Source organism: Lutjanus erythropterus, chromosome 4, assembly GCF_056507025.1.
Source record: "Lutjanus erythropterus isolate fLutEry1 chromosome 4, fLutEry1.hap2, whole genome shotgun sequence".
Taxonomy (NCBI): Eukaryota; Metazoa; Chordata; class Actinopteri; order Lutjaniformes; family Lutjanidae; genus Lutjanus; species Lutjanus erythropterus.
Genome location: NC_139320.1, coordinates 41,926,900 through 41,944,616, shown reverse-complemented (window position 1 = coordinate 41,944,616; position 17,717 = coordinate 41,926,900). Strand labels below are relative to the sequence as shown.

Genomic DNA, 17,717 nt, shown 5'->3' with positions numbered 1-17,717 from the left:
CCTTTAATAAAACCCAAAAGCCAATCAACTTAAATGTTGGTTATTTCCTTGTAACCTTGAGGATTATGCTATAAGGCCATCGGCTCACATTAAACTCATGCTATGTGCTGAGAGACCACCATTACACACTGGGGATATTAACACACCGTCCTCAGCATCAGTGTAGGTTCACCGTGGGGTTTTGTTGTGTTGTGCCGTTGTTTACCCCTGTGGGAATTATAATCCGTTAGCATTATTAAATTAATGGTTCCTCCAAATACCCATCATTGAGATGAGTGTAATATCCTATAATATTTTATATTATAGGGTATTATCATAAATATTGGACGGAATGTACTGAGAAAAAAGAAAATTATGAGACGCAAATTATTAAATTGTTTTTTTCATTTGTCAGGTCAATGTATGATTAAGATTTTGGAGTTGATTTTCAAATTTTCTATTTCTGGAATGCCGGATAGAACGATGGAAAATGGAGAAGTTTTATCCATGTTTGCTACATATCAAGGTAATCTATCATCCTTATAAAACACAGGATTACACAATGGAAAGAGGCTTTTAGTCCCTTCAAGTTACACACACATATATAACATGTATACAGACAATTCATATTATTAGTAGTGAATAGGATTAAATAAAATAATAAAATAAAGAAAATAACAATGTATACATTTAAATATATACACATATACAACCAGGAAATAATTCTGTAGTGCATTTTTGAATTTGTGTCAGGTTGAATGTAAACAGCAACAACAAGACGATGATGATAATATGGTCAACATCTTCATATAAAAAGTTTATCATTGAGTTTTCCTCCCCTCGTCCTGCCAGAGTCTTGGGTGTAGCCTGAGTCCCGCTGTGACCGAAGTCCAATCCTGCATGCAGTGTTTACTGTACTTTTATTCGTTTTACACACATCCTCACCAAAAGAATAATAATGATTCATTATCACAGAGCTTGAGACGTTACAGAGGTGTGACCAACTAAGTGGGCCTAGTAGAATATTAGTGAGGACAAAAAAAGTGTCTTTTTAAATCATTTTGACTTAGAATTGTTTTGTATTAATTGTGATCTTAGTTAACATGTGCAAATGTAATTTTGACAACCTCAGAACAGATAGACTCTGGGGACTCTTGGGGACTCTGTATGATGTCTGCCTCCTGCTTAGAGGGGCCCAAACTGCAGGTTGGGAACCAATGGCTTTAAGATATTACCTCACTGACTGTTAGTCATCCAAAGAGAATTTAAAAGATTGAATACCATACTTCCATTATGTTCATTTTGAATACAAGCTTTGCACAGACCATAAACAATCAATCTATACAGTGAGTTTAATGTGCTTTTGTTTATCTTGAGTCCTGTGTTTCTGCTCGATGAAATTAGTGTAGAGACAGTGGTGGACTGAGGCTCTCTGAGGGGTGAAAAAAAATTAAAAGGGCACTATTGTATGCAGTGGGGCACTAGCACATTTGAACACATGTGGTTCACTGGAAGGCTCCCTACAAAGCACTTGATCATGTTTTCTCCACTGAAAAATGCACTTTGGAGGGCATCGCACATTATCATGCTTTGTCCAGTGAAAGTGAGCCCTAAAGGGCACTTAATTACGTCTTGTCCACTGGAGTTGCACAATAAAGGGCACTTTTCATGTTTTGTACACTGGAAGGACACTGCAAAAGGCACTTTTCATGTTTTGGCCCCTGGCAGATCACTCTAAAGGGCACTTTATCATGTTTTGTTTGGTGAAAGATCACCTTAAAGGGCACTATATTATGTTTCGTCCACTGGAATGGCTTGCTTATAGTAGTCAATCATATCCAATGATGACTTCCACTTCTACTTCATTTGGTGTGACTATGAGGTCCAGTCCGAGAGCCACGTGATGATCCTGGATTTCTTGGGCTTTGCCAGTCCTCCTGTCATTTTGCAGCTTCATAAGAACAGAGTGGACCTACTTCCTTGATGTTTTGCATTGGCAATTCAAATGGCAAAGAATACATTCCTTAAGAAAGAGTAGGTTGCATTCAATCAGTTAGGAAAAGGCATCTAAAAACTGGGTTTTGAGTCTAGACTTAAAAATGGCTATAGTAGGAGCATCTGTGATACCATGAGGAAGATGGTTCTAGAGCTGAGCAGCATAGTAGCTGGAGTGAATGAGGGCATTCATTGTTTTGTTTTTTTTAAATCTACAATAGGGGCACACTAATTGTTAGTAATCCACAGAGAATTTAAAAGGGCGGATAGCATCCATCCACATTGTTAAGAAGTGTTTTAAAGAGGTGAATAGGCAGGTGAGTCAGAGGATCCTGTCATACAAAGGTAAGTGCAAAAGGTTGAGTCCTAATAAAACTGATATAGCCAGTTTAAGGTAACTTGCCACTACAATATAGAATTACTGTTATTTTTTGTATGTATTGTATAACTGCTCACACAGTTCCTTTTCAGTGTGCTGAGTAAATTTCCACTCATCATGCCAGAGGGAAATCGGAGCGTTGTGACTGAATTCATCCTGACTGGATTCCCTGGACTTCATCCAGAATACGAAGGACTCGCCTCAGCTGTATTGTTCTTTGTTTATTTCTTAACCATGACAGGCAATGTTATAGTTCTTTTTCTTTTTGCAACCGACCGTGGCCTTCATAAGCCCATGTATTATATCATTCTCAATCTGTGTGCATGTGACATTCTCTTCAGCACCACCACTTTACCAAAGATCATAAGTAAGTATTGGTTTCAATCGGGGGCCATTTCATTCACTGCTTGCTTTGTCCAAATGTACTTTGTTCACTATCTTGGCTCAGTCAATTCTTTTATTCTCTTCCTAATGGCTTTGGATAGGTATTTGGCTATCTGCCATCCTCTCAGATATCCACTTGTTCTTAAAAACTCGACCATCCACATTCTCAGTGTTACTGCATGGATTGTTGCCATGGCAGCCCCTTTAATGTTAGTTATTCGGGCGTACCCTCTTCCTTACTGTGCCTCAAACATAATCAACCATTGCTACTGCGATCATATTGGTATAACAGTACTGGCATGCACTGACAGGGGCCCTTATGCTCGTCCTGCTTTCGCGTTAGCGATGGTCACGCTGCTAGGACCTCTGGCATTCATAGTTTTCTCCTATTGCTCAATAATTATAACAATACTAAAGATGGCAAATGTACAAGGTCGCCTCAAAACCATGTCCACTTGTAGTACTCAGCTAATTATAGTCACACTCTATTATTTACCCAGATGTGTTGTATACTTGACCAGTGCTTTTGGTATTAAATTTAGTTCTTATGCACGAATAGTAATCATCATGATGTATAGTCTTTGTCCCCCCATGATTAATCCACTTATATACTGTTTAAGAGCTACAGACATGAGAGAGAGTTTGTGGAAGCTTATCAGGAGGAGCGCTCAACAAAAAGCTCAGGTTTCAGCTGTTAGAAACTGATGAATTATTCAGTATCTTTACTTTCTTTTTATTATCCATCTCTCTTCATGAAGACAGGAAAGTTTCATAAAAAGTATTAAACAAAGCTGTTGTTGATGTTTCACCTTAAAACAGGCCCATTCTTAGAGGGAAGAAAAGGCTTCTTCTGTCTGCTATATCGATATTTATCGAATGAAACAGTCATACACTATGTTTATGTAAAATAAATAATATCATGTATGTCATTACCACAACAATGTGCAGTGATTTCTGCCACAGGATACAGAGGACAAAATAATTGGTTTGCAAAGGTTTTCCAGCCTGTAACCTCTTCACTGGTTTTATCACTCTGTTTATACCCCAAGAAACAATTACTGTAGAGACCGCTCAGGTTGAATTGGAATATGTCACATATTTTAGTGTATGAATACAAAGGGAGCTCAAACTGGATAATACTGAATGAGGATATGTCTCAAATCTATTTGTGGTATACTTATTGCATGTTTAATTAAATAAAATACTTTGTATAATAAACTATATCAGTCTTTCAAAATCTACTGGGTCCTGAACTGCTCATTCATTCATCAATTCATTCATGCAACCCTCATTTTAACTTGGTAGAGACCTCATTTACAATAAAATAAAAGCACTTAGATACAGAAAACACCAAAGAGAAACTCACATAAAAGTGAAAAAAAAAAAAAAATGAAATAAATGAAAAAGTATCTCCAAGTATCCTCAAATACTCTTAAAGTCTGTCCAACTTAAATCTTCTGGGCTTCTGAGACTTACTATCTTAGATCTGGCAATGTCTCACAAAGGTTTCTAGTTCATGCTGTTGCTGCCAGGCAAAAAAAAAAAAAGTTGCCTGGATGTAGGACTACGGGAGTACAATCAAAACAAACATCACTGGTTGCAACCAGCAATGTTACATTTTGATTTGCACTAACATTAGCAGCCCTGATAACTGGTAGACAAAAAGGAAAGGTGAAAATTAATTATTCACTTAGTTAAAAAAAAAAAGTTAAAGTTTGCAATTTATATAGAATCTTTCATGTGCAGATGTCTCAAAGTTTATTGCCCCTAATTTGATTTTCAACTGTGATTTTGACTGTAGCTCTTTATCAGTTAAACTGTCTGATTTCCATCAGCACATGACACACCTGTTTGGAACAATAGATAAATTAGGTGGAGTAAAAAAAATCTCTGTACATAGAGAAATGGAAATCCTGGGGATCTGGACCCTCGCTCATTTTACGGATGACTATGGAAATTTGTAACACCATGAAGAGTTCAATGTGCTGTTGAGGATTATAATACAATGATAAAAGCCAAACTAGCCTCTCTTAGATCGCAGAGGTGGCTACAGGGATTGAGCTATCATCACTGACAGACAAAACAATAAAAATGTGTTTTTTCTCTTGAAAATTGGAATTTGAAATTTGATACTAATATTTTATTGTTATCAGGTAAATTCTTTATTATACAAATGCAGATACTTGGAAACTAAACCCTGTCTAAATCACAATCACATCTGAATCACATTCTCTTTTTTTGATATGTATAAATGAATGTGAGATAAGCCCTACTACTTTTAGATTATTTAGTTTTTTATTATTATATAATGTATCTTATTTTCTTCTGTTTATGATTTTTTTTTCTTGTTCCTAAACAGTCTTATTTCACTTTAAATTACATTTTTTATATTTGTTGTAGTCCATCCTCATCCAAGAAGTAGGTATTATTATTATGATAGTTGGAAAGTGTCTTGTTTTCAGAATTAATAGATAAAGAAAAACAAAAATGAAAACAAAAAAAGAATCTGTAACATGTAGCTAACTGGCAAAAATGTCTGCTAGCTTCAATGCTAATGAGTGCCATTTAATATTCCATTTGATTATGCTATAAGTATTAGTAAACTAGATATGTAATGGTTATCAGAAATACAGACATAGTGATGTTGGTGTATTAAGGACACACTTTTTATGTTATTTGTTTATTTATTTATTTATTGTTGTTTGTTTTGATGCATCGCTCTGCACTATTTGTGTTAATTGCTGGCTAACATGTACTCTTCCAGTGAATTTCACTGTTTATGCTGGTCTTTTTTTTTTTTTTTTTTACAGTTCATGAGACTAAAGGTGCACTAGGAACTTATGCTGTTACTTAAGGGCCGCAACCAACAATTATTTTTGGTGTCAGTTAATCTGTTGAGTATTTTCTTGATTAATCAGATAACAGTGGAAATTGTCAATCAGTCAAAGCCCAACAAGCATCCTGAAATGTCTTGTTTAGTCCATAACCCAAAGATACTCAGGTTATTGTAATAAAGGTGTAAAGAAACCACAAAATATTCACAATTAAGAAGCTGAAGTCAGAAAATTGTGACTTTCTTTTTCTTATAAAAATAACTTATTTAATCTATTATCAGAATGGTTGGCGATTAATGTAATAATTGATTAATACTCAATTAATTGTTGCAGCTCTACTGTTATTTGTGTTTTTTCTCATGTTCATAGAATTTGGATAAAGATATTTTTATTTTGATGTCAATTATAAGTAAGGGGTTTTTGTGTCTTCTCAAGATGAGCAAAGATTTCAGAGACGATCTCAGAGACGAGTTAGGAGTCTGTGAACCGAACACCTTCATCAAGTGCAGTGGGATTAAACTGTACACACACATACAGCTGCAGACACACAGAACATACATTCATAGCGGACCCCCACTTGTTGGAGTAAGAACTGTGACTATTACAGAGACTCTGAACAATACCTGTTTTTTGATATTTTGTTTTTTTCTGTGCTTATATCTACACTTAAACTTGACAGGTTGCTATAATTTTAGGAGTCAAAATAAACCTAAAATATAACATGAAAATAAGAAAATAAAGTTGCAGGTCAGAAAATGTTTGCAAACCCTTTTAAGATGCTCTACTGTATCCTGCAACAGAAATCACTGTACATTGTTGTAGTCATAGCATGCTTGACAGTTTTTGTTCACATGATCATAGCATGATGATAAAGTGGTGACATACAAGATAATATGTGTCATTTTCACTGGGGATGCTGGGGACACTTTTTGAAATGGACGACTTTCTTCCTATCACTTTTTAAAATTAAAATTAGTTAAAAATGTTCTGAAAAATATCTTGAACCAAGAAAAGCTAACTAATAAAGGGAACACTTTGAGAATTGTGTATTTGCACTAAAAACACACAGTGAGTCATGTTTGGTTGAACTTCGTTCATAAATGCAAGGCAGGTTTATTTGTATAGCACTTTACACTTTACACAATACATTAAACATAAGACATTAAGATAATATTGAAATTTTAGACAATACAAACAAAAATCAAAAACAAGCTTTTAAAGTATTCAGTATTGCAACAACAAGGCAGTTGTTCAGTTGATTGAAATGGTACTGCAGCTGTGGACGTGGTGGATGACGGTTACTTGTGTTGCTGTTGTGTATTTTTGCATTGTTGACTCTGTAGTACCCCAGGCTCCGCTCTTTTGATGCATAGTTATTGAGGTGTGTATCTCACTGACTGAAACTGACTGTATCTCAATACATGTTCAACAATACGATATATCTTAACATTTTAAAATGGCCAACAATTCGATTCAGCTCTGTCACAATACAATACGATGTGATGCAATACAAGACATTTTGTTTCAACTAATGCCACATTTGTAGAGTGCTATTAGGTGCAAAAACACATCCTGATAGTTTTACTAAATATAATGACATCAGAGACAGAGAGGAGTCATTACAGTGGTATTAACATCTAATTATGAGTCTCGTGTGTAAATGAGAATCTGTGAAAAACTTTAAAACTGTTTGAAATATCAGTATTTCTGCAGTAAGATGATCTGCTGGTCTGTTTCAAATGAAGAGAGCTGTGGTTTTGATTAGTGTGGAGGAACAGTGAAGTGTTACCTGCTCTCACAGTGAAATGACGTCTCTGTGGGTCAGACTCGTGTCTCTGTACTCTGCTGTAAGACACGTTTTGTATAAATGATCTGCAGCAGCGTTTCTCATCTTTCTTATAAAACCCAAACTTAGTCTACACTTAAGCGTTATGAAGGTTTGGTGATGCGACAGGGAACAATGTCACTTCTTGTCGTTGTTTTTAGCATGGTCTGTTTTGAGTAAATGAAGAAGAGACACAGGAGAGGGCGTGGGGAGCGCCTGTTTTGTGTGATTGCAGCAGTAGGCGTTTAGTGAGAGCGGTGCACAGGCAGGAGTAGAAAGAAAACAGAGGAAATTAACAGTGGCAGCTCCCTGATGCAAAAAATGAAACATATGCACATCCTAATGAGATGCATCGATACACTAGTGCTGCGTCAATTTGTTTCCGATTCATGTTAACACATCATGTCACATCTAACATGTTAAAGTCCAATGCATTAGATGCATGTAAATCGTTACACCCCTAATAGTTACGCATTTTCTTTTTCAGCTTGCCTTAATTATCACTGTGACCTCACACCATTCTATGCTGACTACATTTCCTGAACTTACATGTTTTGAGGGAAATCTCTTTTTAGCTGATCTTATGTACCTACAACACAAAGTGACACCCTTTCATCAGATAAAAGAAAGCTTTTGCCTCCCTCTAAGAACGGACTTGGTTTAAAGTGAAACACATTTTAAAGCGATGTGTTTAACATTGTAACAGTTTTGGTTTTCAGTTCATCCACAATCAATATTTGTTATGCAGCTTTCCAGTTCTCATGAAGAGAGATTGATAAAAAAAAAAGAAAGTAAAGACACTGATTAATGTATTCATTCATCAGTTACTAATGGCTGAAACCTGAGCTTTTTGTGGAGCGCTCCTCCTGATAAGCTTCCACAAACTCTCTCTCATGTCTGTAGCTCTTAAACAGTATATAAGTGGATTAATCATGGGGGGGCAAAGACTATACATCATGATAATTACTACTCGCGCATCAGAACTAAATTTAATACCCACCATATTGGATAAATATACAAGACATCTGGGTAAATAATAGAGTGTGACTATAATCAGTTGAGTACTACAAGTGGACATGGTTTTGAGGCGACCTTGTACATTTGCCATCTTTAGTATTGTTATAATTATACAGCCATAGGAGAAAACTATGAATGCCAGAGGTCCCAGCAGCACGATCATTGCTAATGCAAAAGCAGGACGAGCATAAGGGCCCCTGTCAGTGCATGCCAGTACTGTTATACCAATATGATCGCAGTAGCAATGGTTGATGATGTTTGAGGCACAGTAAGGAAGAGGGTACGCCCGAATAACTAACATTAAAGGGGCTGCCATGGCAACAATCCATGCAGTAACACTGAGAATGTGGATGGTCGAGTTTTTAAGAACAAGTGGATATCTGAGAGGATGGCAGATAGCCAAATACCTATCCAAAGCCATTAGGAAGAGAATAAAAGAATTGACTGAGCCAAGATAGTGAACAAAGTACATTTGGACAAAGCAAGCAGTGAATGAAATGGCCCCCGATTGAAACCAATACTTACTTATGATCTTTGGTAAAGTGGTGGTGCTGAAGAGAATGTCACATGCACACAGATTGAGAATGATATAATACATGGGCTTATGAAGGCCACGGTCGGTTGCAAAAAGAAAAAGAACTGTAACATTGCCTGTCATGGTTAAGAAATAAACAAAGAACAATACAGCTGAGGCGAGTCCTTCGTACTCTGGATGAAGTCCAGGGAATCCAGTCAGGATGAATTCAGTCACAACGCTCTGATTTCCCTCTGGCATGATGAGTGGAAATTACCTAAACAATGACGATGCAATACATTAGATAAAACACTTTAACATCCTCTCAAACATTAAAAGAAATAATAATTACATTATGTAGTATCTGTAGATCATATAGTAGTAGTAGTAGTCATTTAGCGTTTACACTTACCTTTGTTAAATAGTATGACAGCAAACTCTGATTCACCTGCTGATTTACCTCTTAAAAATATTTCTGCCCACCTACCTTGTGATGACAGTATAATATCCACCCTCTTTAATTCTCTGTGGACACTAACAATTATTAATATCTAGTTACTAATATTAGTCAGGCAGTTTTTTCATCAAAAAACAAGACACTCATTAATATAAAGAATAATCTCAGAATTTTCTTTTTCCTCAATAGGTGTTATACTACTTTTCAGACAATACTATACATAGGCTATTTCTAACATTAAACTGGTCAGCGAGGAAATACTGTATATGCTATGCATAGCAAAGAACACTCGCCTCATGATGGCTGATTAGAAGAATCATTAATTTAATAATACAAATGCATCCCACAGGAGTAAACAACTGCACTACACAACAAAACCCCAGGTGTAGCTGAATTGATTTTGAGAAAGGAGCATGAACATCCCCAGTGTTTAATGATGGTCTCTCAGCACACAGCATGTGGGAGTGTGACGGCCTTACAGCAGAGGTACTCAGCTTGTTATGCCTGGGGGCCACTTTTGCAAAATGAGGAGGTCAGGGGCCAGTGAATGATTAAACATGAATCATAATGTTATTTATCAGATAAAACAAATAAATATTAATATTATATATTATATATAAATATCAAAATGCCTAAAAATCATATTTCTTTTAAATTCTTTATTTGTAAAATGAGTGATAGAGATATGATAGAGAATATGTTCAAATAACACTTAACTAATGAACACTCCTGTGTGAGGAAGAGAATGACCATGAATGAAGTTATTTTGTGATTGTGATTGTTACTTCAGTGCGCCGAGCACAAAACAGCAAACGTGCCGGGCCACGCCTTCATTTTGCCTTCACGTTTAGACCCACAGCGGCACAGACTCGGTGCCAGGGCATTTGCTATCTTACACACATGGCAAAAATGGCACTTGCTCTGGTGTAAGACAGCAAAACCACCTGCACTGGCGGCTGCAATGGCTTTGCACTGAGGGTAAGATAGGGCCCTTAGTCTCAGTCATCTAGGTCATGGCATTCGTAGAAAGGTCAATTATCTTCAAAGGAGTGTCCCTTGGCCTTGAGATGTAGGTGGATTGCTGAGTCCTGTCCTGAGGAACTGGCTCTTCGGCCATGTGCCTGTCCAGTGGTTATTTTGTCTCCCCAGTGTACAGGTCTGTGCATTCCTCACTACATTGGACTACATACACTACATTATCTTGCTTGTGTCTGGGTGTTCTGTCCTTGGGGTGAATGAGCTTTTGCCGCAAAACAGAACACCCAGACACAAGCAGGATAATGTAGTGTATGTAGTCCAATGTACCATCCTGGGAAGCTCGTGATCAGTCAAGCCAGTAGCTGATTCAGTGGGTTGCTAGGTTTAATGCTTCTAATTTCCCACCGCCAGCCTCTCCAGCACCAGGTCAGTCGCTGGCTTTGGCAAAGATATATTCTGTACCAACTCCTCAGTTACCTTGTGCTCTCACTCACAAAGTGTAGTCTGGTAAGGCATAGACTACAAAAAAAAAATGCCCGGGCTTGGGAGTGGTTGCAAGGCACTAGAGATGCCTTGACAGTATGAAGGCCTTGTACCTCAAAGCCTTCCAAGATCCCTACCTGCTCTACAAAAAGGGCGTTTTGGTCAGACAAATCCTCCTACCACTGACCAACTATGAAGAAAGGCCTACCTCTGTGCCAGAACAAAGAACAAAGCAGCTCTCACCTCAGCAACCACAGAAACTGCAATCCGTCCAGTCTCCTACTACATGCGCTCCTACTGTTAAAAGTCAAGACAAAGTCCTGCCTCTCCGTCCTCATCGCCTCTGCACAGCTGCAATCATACTGCTGCAGCTCTTCTGGAGACTCCACTATCCCTTCTTCCTGTAGGTTTGTCAGAACCTAAATGTTCTGTCATCTGCCTAATTTTGAGAAATAATATTTTTGGTTTGAGAAAATCTTTAAGGATTGGACTGTATGTTTCACTTTATCTTTCTTCTTTGTCTATTTCAATTTTAAAGCTACCTGCTTGAATTCCTCCCTCACCAAGCTGCAGCTCCTCAGGAAACGTCACTGCTTACCTTGATACACATCAAGGCCTCCTCTCACACTGGTGTCCAGCAACAGGCACCAATGAGACCCTGGCCTCCTCCTCCTATTGTAAGTGTCTTAATGCCTCTCTGATGAAATGTTAACAATTTTTGCATCATTTTGAGAAATTACGGTTTTGGTTTGAGAAACATCTTAAGGATTTGGCTGACTTTCCTCATCATACCCATTTTCTCTGCACAGACACAAGCTACAGCTCCTGCAGAAACACCTCAGCTGACCTTCTCTCACGCTGGTATCCATCAACAAGCTCCTGTGAGCCTCTGGCCTCCTCCTGCTGCTGTAAGTATCTCAAAGTCTCTCATCTTAAATGTTAAAATTTTCTCCATCATTTTGATAAATTAAGATTTTGGGCTGTATGACTCACTTTATCTTTTGTCCGCACTAATTTCTAAGGCACCTCCTTGAATCCCTCCCTCACCAAACCTGCTGCCTCAGCAAAGACAGCAGCTACAGCTCCTCAAAACATCTGACAGCTCCTCATCATCTGACATTGGTGTCCAGTGAGCCTTCAGCCTCCTCCTCCTATGTAAGTATCTAAACACCTCTCCTGTGAAATGTTAGAATTTTCTGCATTGTTCTGAGAAATTCTGGTTTAAGAGAAACCTTAAGGACTGGACTGTATCTCTCACTTTATCTTTCTTCTTTGTATTCTACCATTTTTTAAGGTACCACCTTGAACTCCTCTCTCACTGTACTCACCGCTGCAAACACAGCAGCTTGTTGCCACAACTGGCAACTATGAGCTTCTGCTAACTAAGGATTGTGCTGTATGTCTCCACAGTTGATGCCACAGCAGGCACCAAACGTCATCATCATCACCATCAACATCAACTCCACTATTCCTCTCGTAACTATGCCAAAGCCTCACCTGTGAAATGTTAAGATTTTCTGCATCATTTTGAGAAATTATGGTTTTGATTTGAGAAGTAGCCTGTACGTCTCACTTTCTCTTTTGTCCACTGTCTTTTTATTAAGGTGACTGTGCTCAGCTCTCTGAGATCTGCCTCTTTTCTCTCCGAGCAGAACACGGAGAGAACCAATGTAAGTTTAATATGGACCTTTTACCTCTAGAATAATAATATTCTATATAATATTCTAATATATTAGATTCTTAAGTTTAATCCTACATTCACCAAGAAGCAAAGATATGTGTCTGATATAAATTAATTCATGATGTTGTGCCACTCTACAGGAACAATGCACAGCCTGTTCACAGATACAGAAGTGTTTGCTCCTGTACTCCCAGACTAAGGAGCAGCTTCTTCCCTCAGGCTGACAGACTGCCTCAATCATCCTCAGCTATCTGCCATGCAACATCCAACTACAACAAAACCTCGCTATACAACCCTGTGTTGTATAATTGTAAATAAATCTGCCTTGCCTTTTCTATCTCGTGTTGAATTTATTTGTCTGAAAAATGGGTTATGGAACTGAACTGAACTGAAAATCTGTTGCATTGCTAAAATATTACTCAATTACAAGAAGAAGTACTGGTGTTAGAAAAATACTCAAGTAAAAGTACAGAGTACTTGTTGCAAAAACTACTCAGAGTATTAGTTACTTTTAACTGTTGATGTCATGTCACCTCTCCAGACTAGGGTTGCAAATTTTGTGTTATCTTACAATTGATAAATCATTAATAATTTATAAGTCTTAAAACATGTTTATTTCCTGATACTGGCTGTGCACAGTCTCTGCAGTCCCAAACTGTCCACACTGTCCCGGGGACACTGGGATTTGTTGAGGTCAAACTGTCAGATGAGATGGTGACGGTGCTGGATGCAAGCCGGGAGAAAAGAGAAATTACATATATGGTGTGATACACAATGAGACATTCTATGAGAGGCATAACAATACAAATTATTCAAACACATTTTAAAAATTTCAATACAAAGTCATTTATCATATTAGATTAACGTTCAGGTATCACAATGGATAAGATAATAAAAAAACATAAGATAAGAAAATTCCTCTTCAAGGGATAATAAAGTGAGGTGAAATGAAACAAGACACTATGAGATTCACAGAATTTGGAAGAGATACACAGCAGCATATCCTAGTTTTTCTTTAAGTATTGCAATTAACGTTAGAAAATGGTTACCACATTCATAAGCCAATATATGAAATTGTACCTGAGGTTTCTGGTGAGGCTGAGGTTAGGTTTGAGTGCAGCACTCTGTAACTTGACAAACTAGGGAATGATAAAATATCACAAATTAAACAACCACTGAGATGTGCAGGTCAAAGCTAAATATATGTACTTAAAAAGTGGAACTTAATCATTGTGTAAGCTTCTGATTTTGATTTGATTTTTCAGAGAAGAGCAGTTTTAAGTTTAGTTTGGGTCCAACGTGACTTGTAGAAGAAGGGGCTGCAGCATTAGATGGAGAAACTGCAGCAGAGCCCACAGCTGCTGAAGGAGCTGGACCAGCAGCAGCAGCTCTGACCGTGTGCTCCTGAGGTGTCTGAAAAAATAATGAACAAACCCACATCCATGAATACAAGGCAATCTTAATTACATATGTTATGGTCAGCTTCTTAAATATGAGTATTTTCTGATTTCTTTACTCCTCTCTGACAGTAAACTTAATATCTTTGAGTTGTGGACAAAACAAGACATTTTAAGATGTCATCTTGGACTTTTGGAAACACTGATCAATATTTTTCACCATCATTCCCCATGGCGTGGTGCTGCTTGGGTTGGGATGCCATCTGAAGCAATAGGAGGTACTCTTCCAAAGACACAAAACTAATGTATAACATTAAATAATAAAATAAAACTACATAAAATTACCATAAATGAGTCATTTCTATCATCAAAATCTAATCTACAAATTGCTTATCAGGAAGCACCTTATTATGAATGCATTATAATGAAGTAGAGTCGTGCTGCAGAGATGCCCTGGCCTAAAAATCCTCATACAGAACTCCAAAAATGTCACATCATCATGACTGAAACTTTTTTTTTGTGAAAATGAAAATTGTCATGCAAAAAAGATCAACACTGATAATGTGTCATATCACAACATCTGTCAAGATAATTGCAATATGATTTATGTTTTTGATGTATCCTTCAGCCCTTCCTATTATAATTATTGTTGTTTTCCTCAACATAATACTGCATTGTAGGGTCAAAGCCTATAAGTCATATAGATGGTGTCACAGTTCTACAGGCCCAGTTTCCCTTGACGTGTCCCCTATTCTCCCAGTTTCCCTCCTCTCACTCTGCCTCAGTCATTTTCCACTCTACCTGCCAGCCACTCCCACCTCATCAGCCCGACTCTACCCACCTGCCAGCTCAGCTGCAGCTCATCCCCAATCAGCCCAGTATAAAGCCTCTCCAGCACTCTCACTCCCTGCCAGACTGTTCTTCAGTATTTCCCTGCAAGACTCTCCAGCTTTTGTTCCTGGTTTGTTTTCCCTATTGCCTACCCTGCTTGTCTCTGACTCTCCTCTCTTGCCTGGTTCCCGAATATTCACCACAGCCTTCGATCCCTGATCTTGTGATCTGTCTCAGCATTCCTGGTTTTTGCCTAAGTGTTTCATCAAAAGCTTGACAGCTTTGAACCAAAGCTTGACTTAAAATTAAAGTACACAGCAAATCACAATATTAGTCAGAAAAATTGCAATTAGGTATTTTCTCCAAATTGCCCAGCCCTAATCCTGACTTACATCATGTTTTATGTTCTTTCAGGTACTCATCTATAAGTGAGTATTCTACTTATTCGACATGCAGTTTTCTGAACTTTTGAAACTGTTAAAAGGTACTCCCACCACTATACTACAAATCCCACAGTGCACTTCAACAGCTGCCATGCAAGTCAAGACCTGTGCACCAACCTCTCCTCCCGCTGCTTTAATGACACACTGATCAGTGGTCAGCGGATGAATGCATCGGTCGGAGCTTTTACAGTGACACTTAAGCTAACCCCCAAAATAAATGGCCAAAATCACAAAGTGAAGCTGCCATATTTTATAGTGGCAGAAGAGATCAGCCAAATCATCCAAATCAGCTGAATCAGCCTGGCCATTTACGGAGGGAGAGTTTTTGAAGCGCTGCATGATAAAGTGTGCAACGTCTTGCGTCCAGACAAAAGCAATCATTTTCAAATGTAAGCCTCAGAAATACTGTTGCTGATCGGATATGTGAACTTAATATGTGAAGCTTAAATATTCTGAGCTGAAATATTTTCGTTTTGCTTTATGTTATTGGGGAAGAAAAAAAATAATTTCAATTTTATTGTTTTTATTGAGGAAAAAGTTGATGCAGTCTGGCTGTTCAAATTCATATTCCTGAATAAAACATAGCCAGTTTTAGACAGTAGAGTAAATGTTAATCCTGTTTGGCCCGCGACTTACTGCGTTTTAAATTTTGGCCCCTTCTGTGATTGAGTTTGACACCCCTGTATTATCTTATTTGACACTTTTTGTGGTTTTAGCATATTTCTGTCTGTATATTTCTATCTTTTATTGCAAAGCCTTTGTGATATCTACTTTTGAAAGAAAAAAAAAATATTTTCCATAAAATGTTGAACTTAACATTGTATTTGTCTTACTTTTGACTAAACAAAATTAGAAATATGGACTACTTTGGGGTTTGGGACATTGTAATGGACATTTTTTCAATAAATTTTCATTCACTCAATAAAGAGAAACAGTATATTTGATAACCAGACTTCTAGTTGTAGACCTATGTTCTGTTTTAATGTGGTTCAGAACCACATAGCGTTTGCCTCCATGAACAAATACTGTCTGTACTGTGGCCAGCGAAGCTTTAGGCCCTTGCGTATTACTGCCTTACAGGCTCCTGGTGTCACAGATTTAACTTTTTCTTGGCATTTTGCTGTATTTGTATTTTATCTTCCCCATATCTATGGGACTTAACAAATATATCATTTCATGTGTAAATTACATATCACAACAAACTGCACCTGCCCTTCAAATCCTTGGAAGAGGAAATAAAAGTGGCAAGAGCCAGAGACGTGGCACACTACAGGGACTGCAGTGATCCCAAAGGCGCCTGAAGGGGATCTAATTGAGGATCCTCTGGAAGTGGAAGGCAGAAGATGTTCATGAAGTATAGGTAAGGCTGCATCATAATAGAAGTGGCCACACAAGCCAGAGCAGGATTATGATCCTTTCTGGCTCCCCAGATAAATACCAGGAAAGGAACCACGTATGACCACATCTGGTCCTAGTGAACCAGATGTGAGAATCGAGTGGTTGAGAAGGAAGTGACCTGGTCTGAGCTCTGGAAAGCCAAGCCACAACACAACTGATTTCTCATCCAGGCAGCATATGATGTGCCTCCAAGCCCTTTAAATCTGCACACAAATTGCAAAGTTGATTCAACTCTGTTCTGGACAAGAAACCCCCCCTCGAACACATCCTCAGCCACTGCGCAAAGGCATACGAAGAGGGACAGAACCAGTGGAGACACCATCATTTCCTGAAGACCATCACTGAAGTCAGTAGCACAGAACTTGAGTGGGAGAAGCAGATCCACCTTCCAGCCATGCCATCGCCTTTGTTAGAGGTGGGGAGTGGCCAAAACGAGCCAAACGAACATCTGCAGGCATCCTGACCTCTGTTAGAGGACTTGAGGCAACAGCTGGAGTTGCCCAACCTTATCGCTATCCAGCTACCAGACATCGTCCTTGTACCTGAATCCATTATGCCAGTTGCGGTGCTGGAGCTGGAAGTGTTTCGAAGAGGCCTTTAAAAGAAAGCTCCCCAAATCTGCAGGGCTGTTCAGCAACTGTCAGCAGGCTGGACGGAGAGCAAGGTGTCTCCCATTGGAGGGTGAATTTAGCTATAACCAGAGCCTTCAGTCTGATGTTTCCAGAGGCAGCAGTAAATGTACGCAGTGTCTGAGCACATAGGTGAGGCCTTCATGCTCCTGTCAGAGCAGCTGGGTCTGCTTGGTTGTGAGGTGTCTTACAGAGTCCCCATACATGTGGGACATGTTTACATATATGTATATATGGAGAGACGCCATAGAAAATGGAGGGTTATATGTGTAACTGAAGGTTTCAGAGTAGAGAGGCTGTTATCCTGTCCTTGTCGCTCCAAAACATTCCAGTGAAGATGATCTGTGATGAACTGATGTGTTTGATGTTTGTCTGATTGTTGTGTTTTGTCAAATGTTGTTTTTTCCTAAATGTTTTTGCGTTTTCTGCATAATGTATTGTCAAATGTTTTGTCTTGTCAAATGTTGTGAAATGTCATATTTTGTGAAATGTC

At 38.3% G+C, this 17,717-nt stretch overlaps 2 protein-coding genes across 2 annotated transcripts; one reads left to right on the top strand and one right to left on the bottom strand.

Annotated features, from left to right (window-relative positions):
* Positions 1 to 2,383: 2,383 nt before the first annotated feature.
* LOC146329049 (olfactory receptor 2AT4-like) lies at positions 2,384 to 3,442 on the top strand. Its single transcript, XM_084718020.1, has one exon. It carries the CDS (start codon positions 2,471 to 2,473, stop codon positions 3,440 to 3,442), a length of 972 nt encoding a protein of 323 aa, XP_084574146.1. The 5' UTR covers positions 2,384 to 2,470.
* Positions 3,443 to 8,216: 4,774 nt separating this feature from the next.
* On the bottom strand, positions 8,217 to 9,188 carry LOC146329048 (olfactory receptor 2AT4-like). Its single transcript, XM_084718018.1, has one exon. The coding sequence runs from the start codon at positions 9,186 to 9,188 to the stop codon at positions 8,217 to 8,219; it is 972 nt and encodes a 323-aa protein (XP_084574144.1).
* Between the last annotated feature and the right edge of the window lie 8,529 nt (positions 9,189 to 17,717).

Coding starts and splice junctions, on each gene's coding strand:
- LOC146329049 (XM_084718020.1), top strand. CDS start 2,471: ATGCCAGAGGGAAATCGGAGCGTTGTGACTGAATTCATCCTGACTGGA.
- LOC146329048 (XM_084718018.1), bottom strand. CDS start 9,188: ATGCCAGAGGGAAATCAGAGCGTTGTGACTGAATTCATCCTGACTGGA.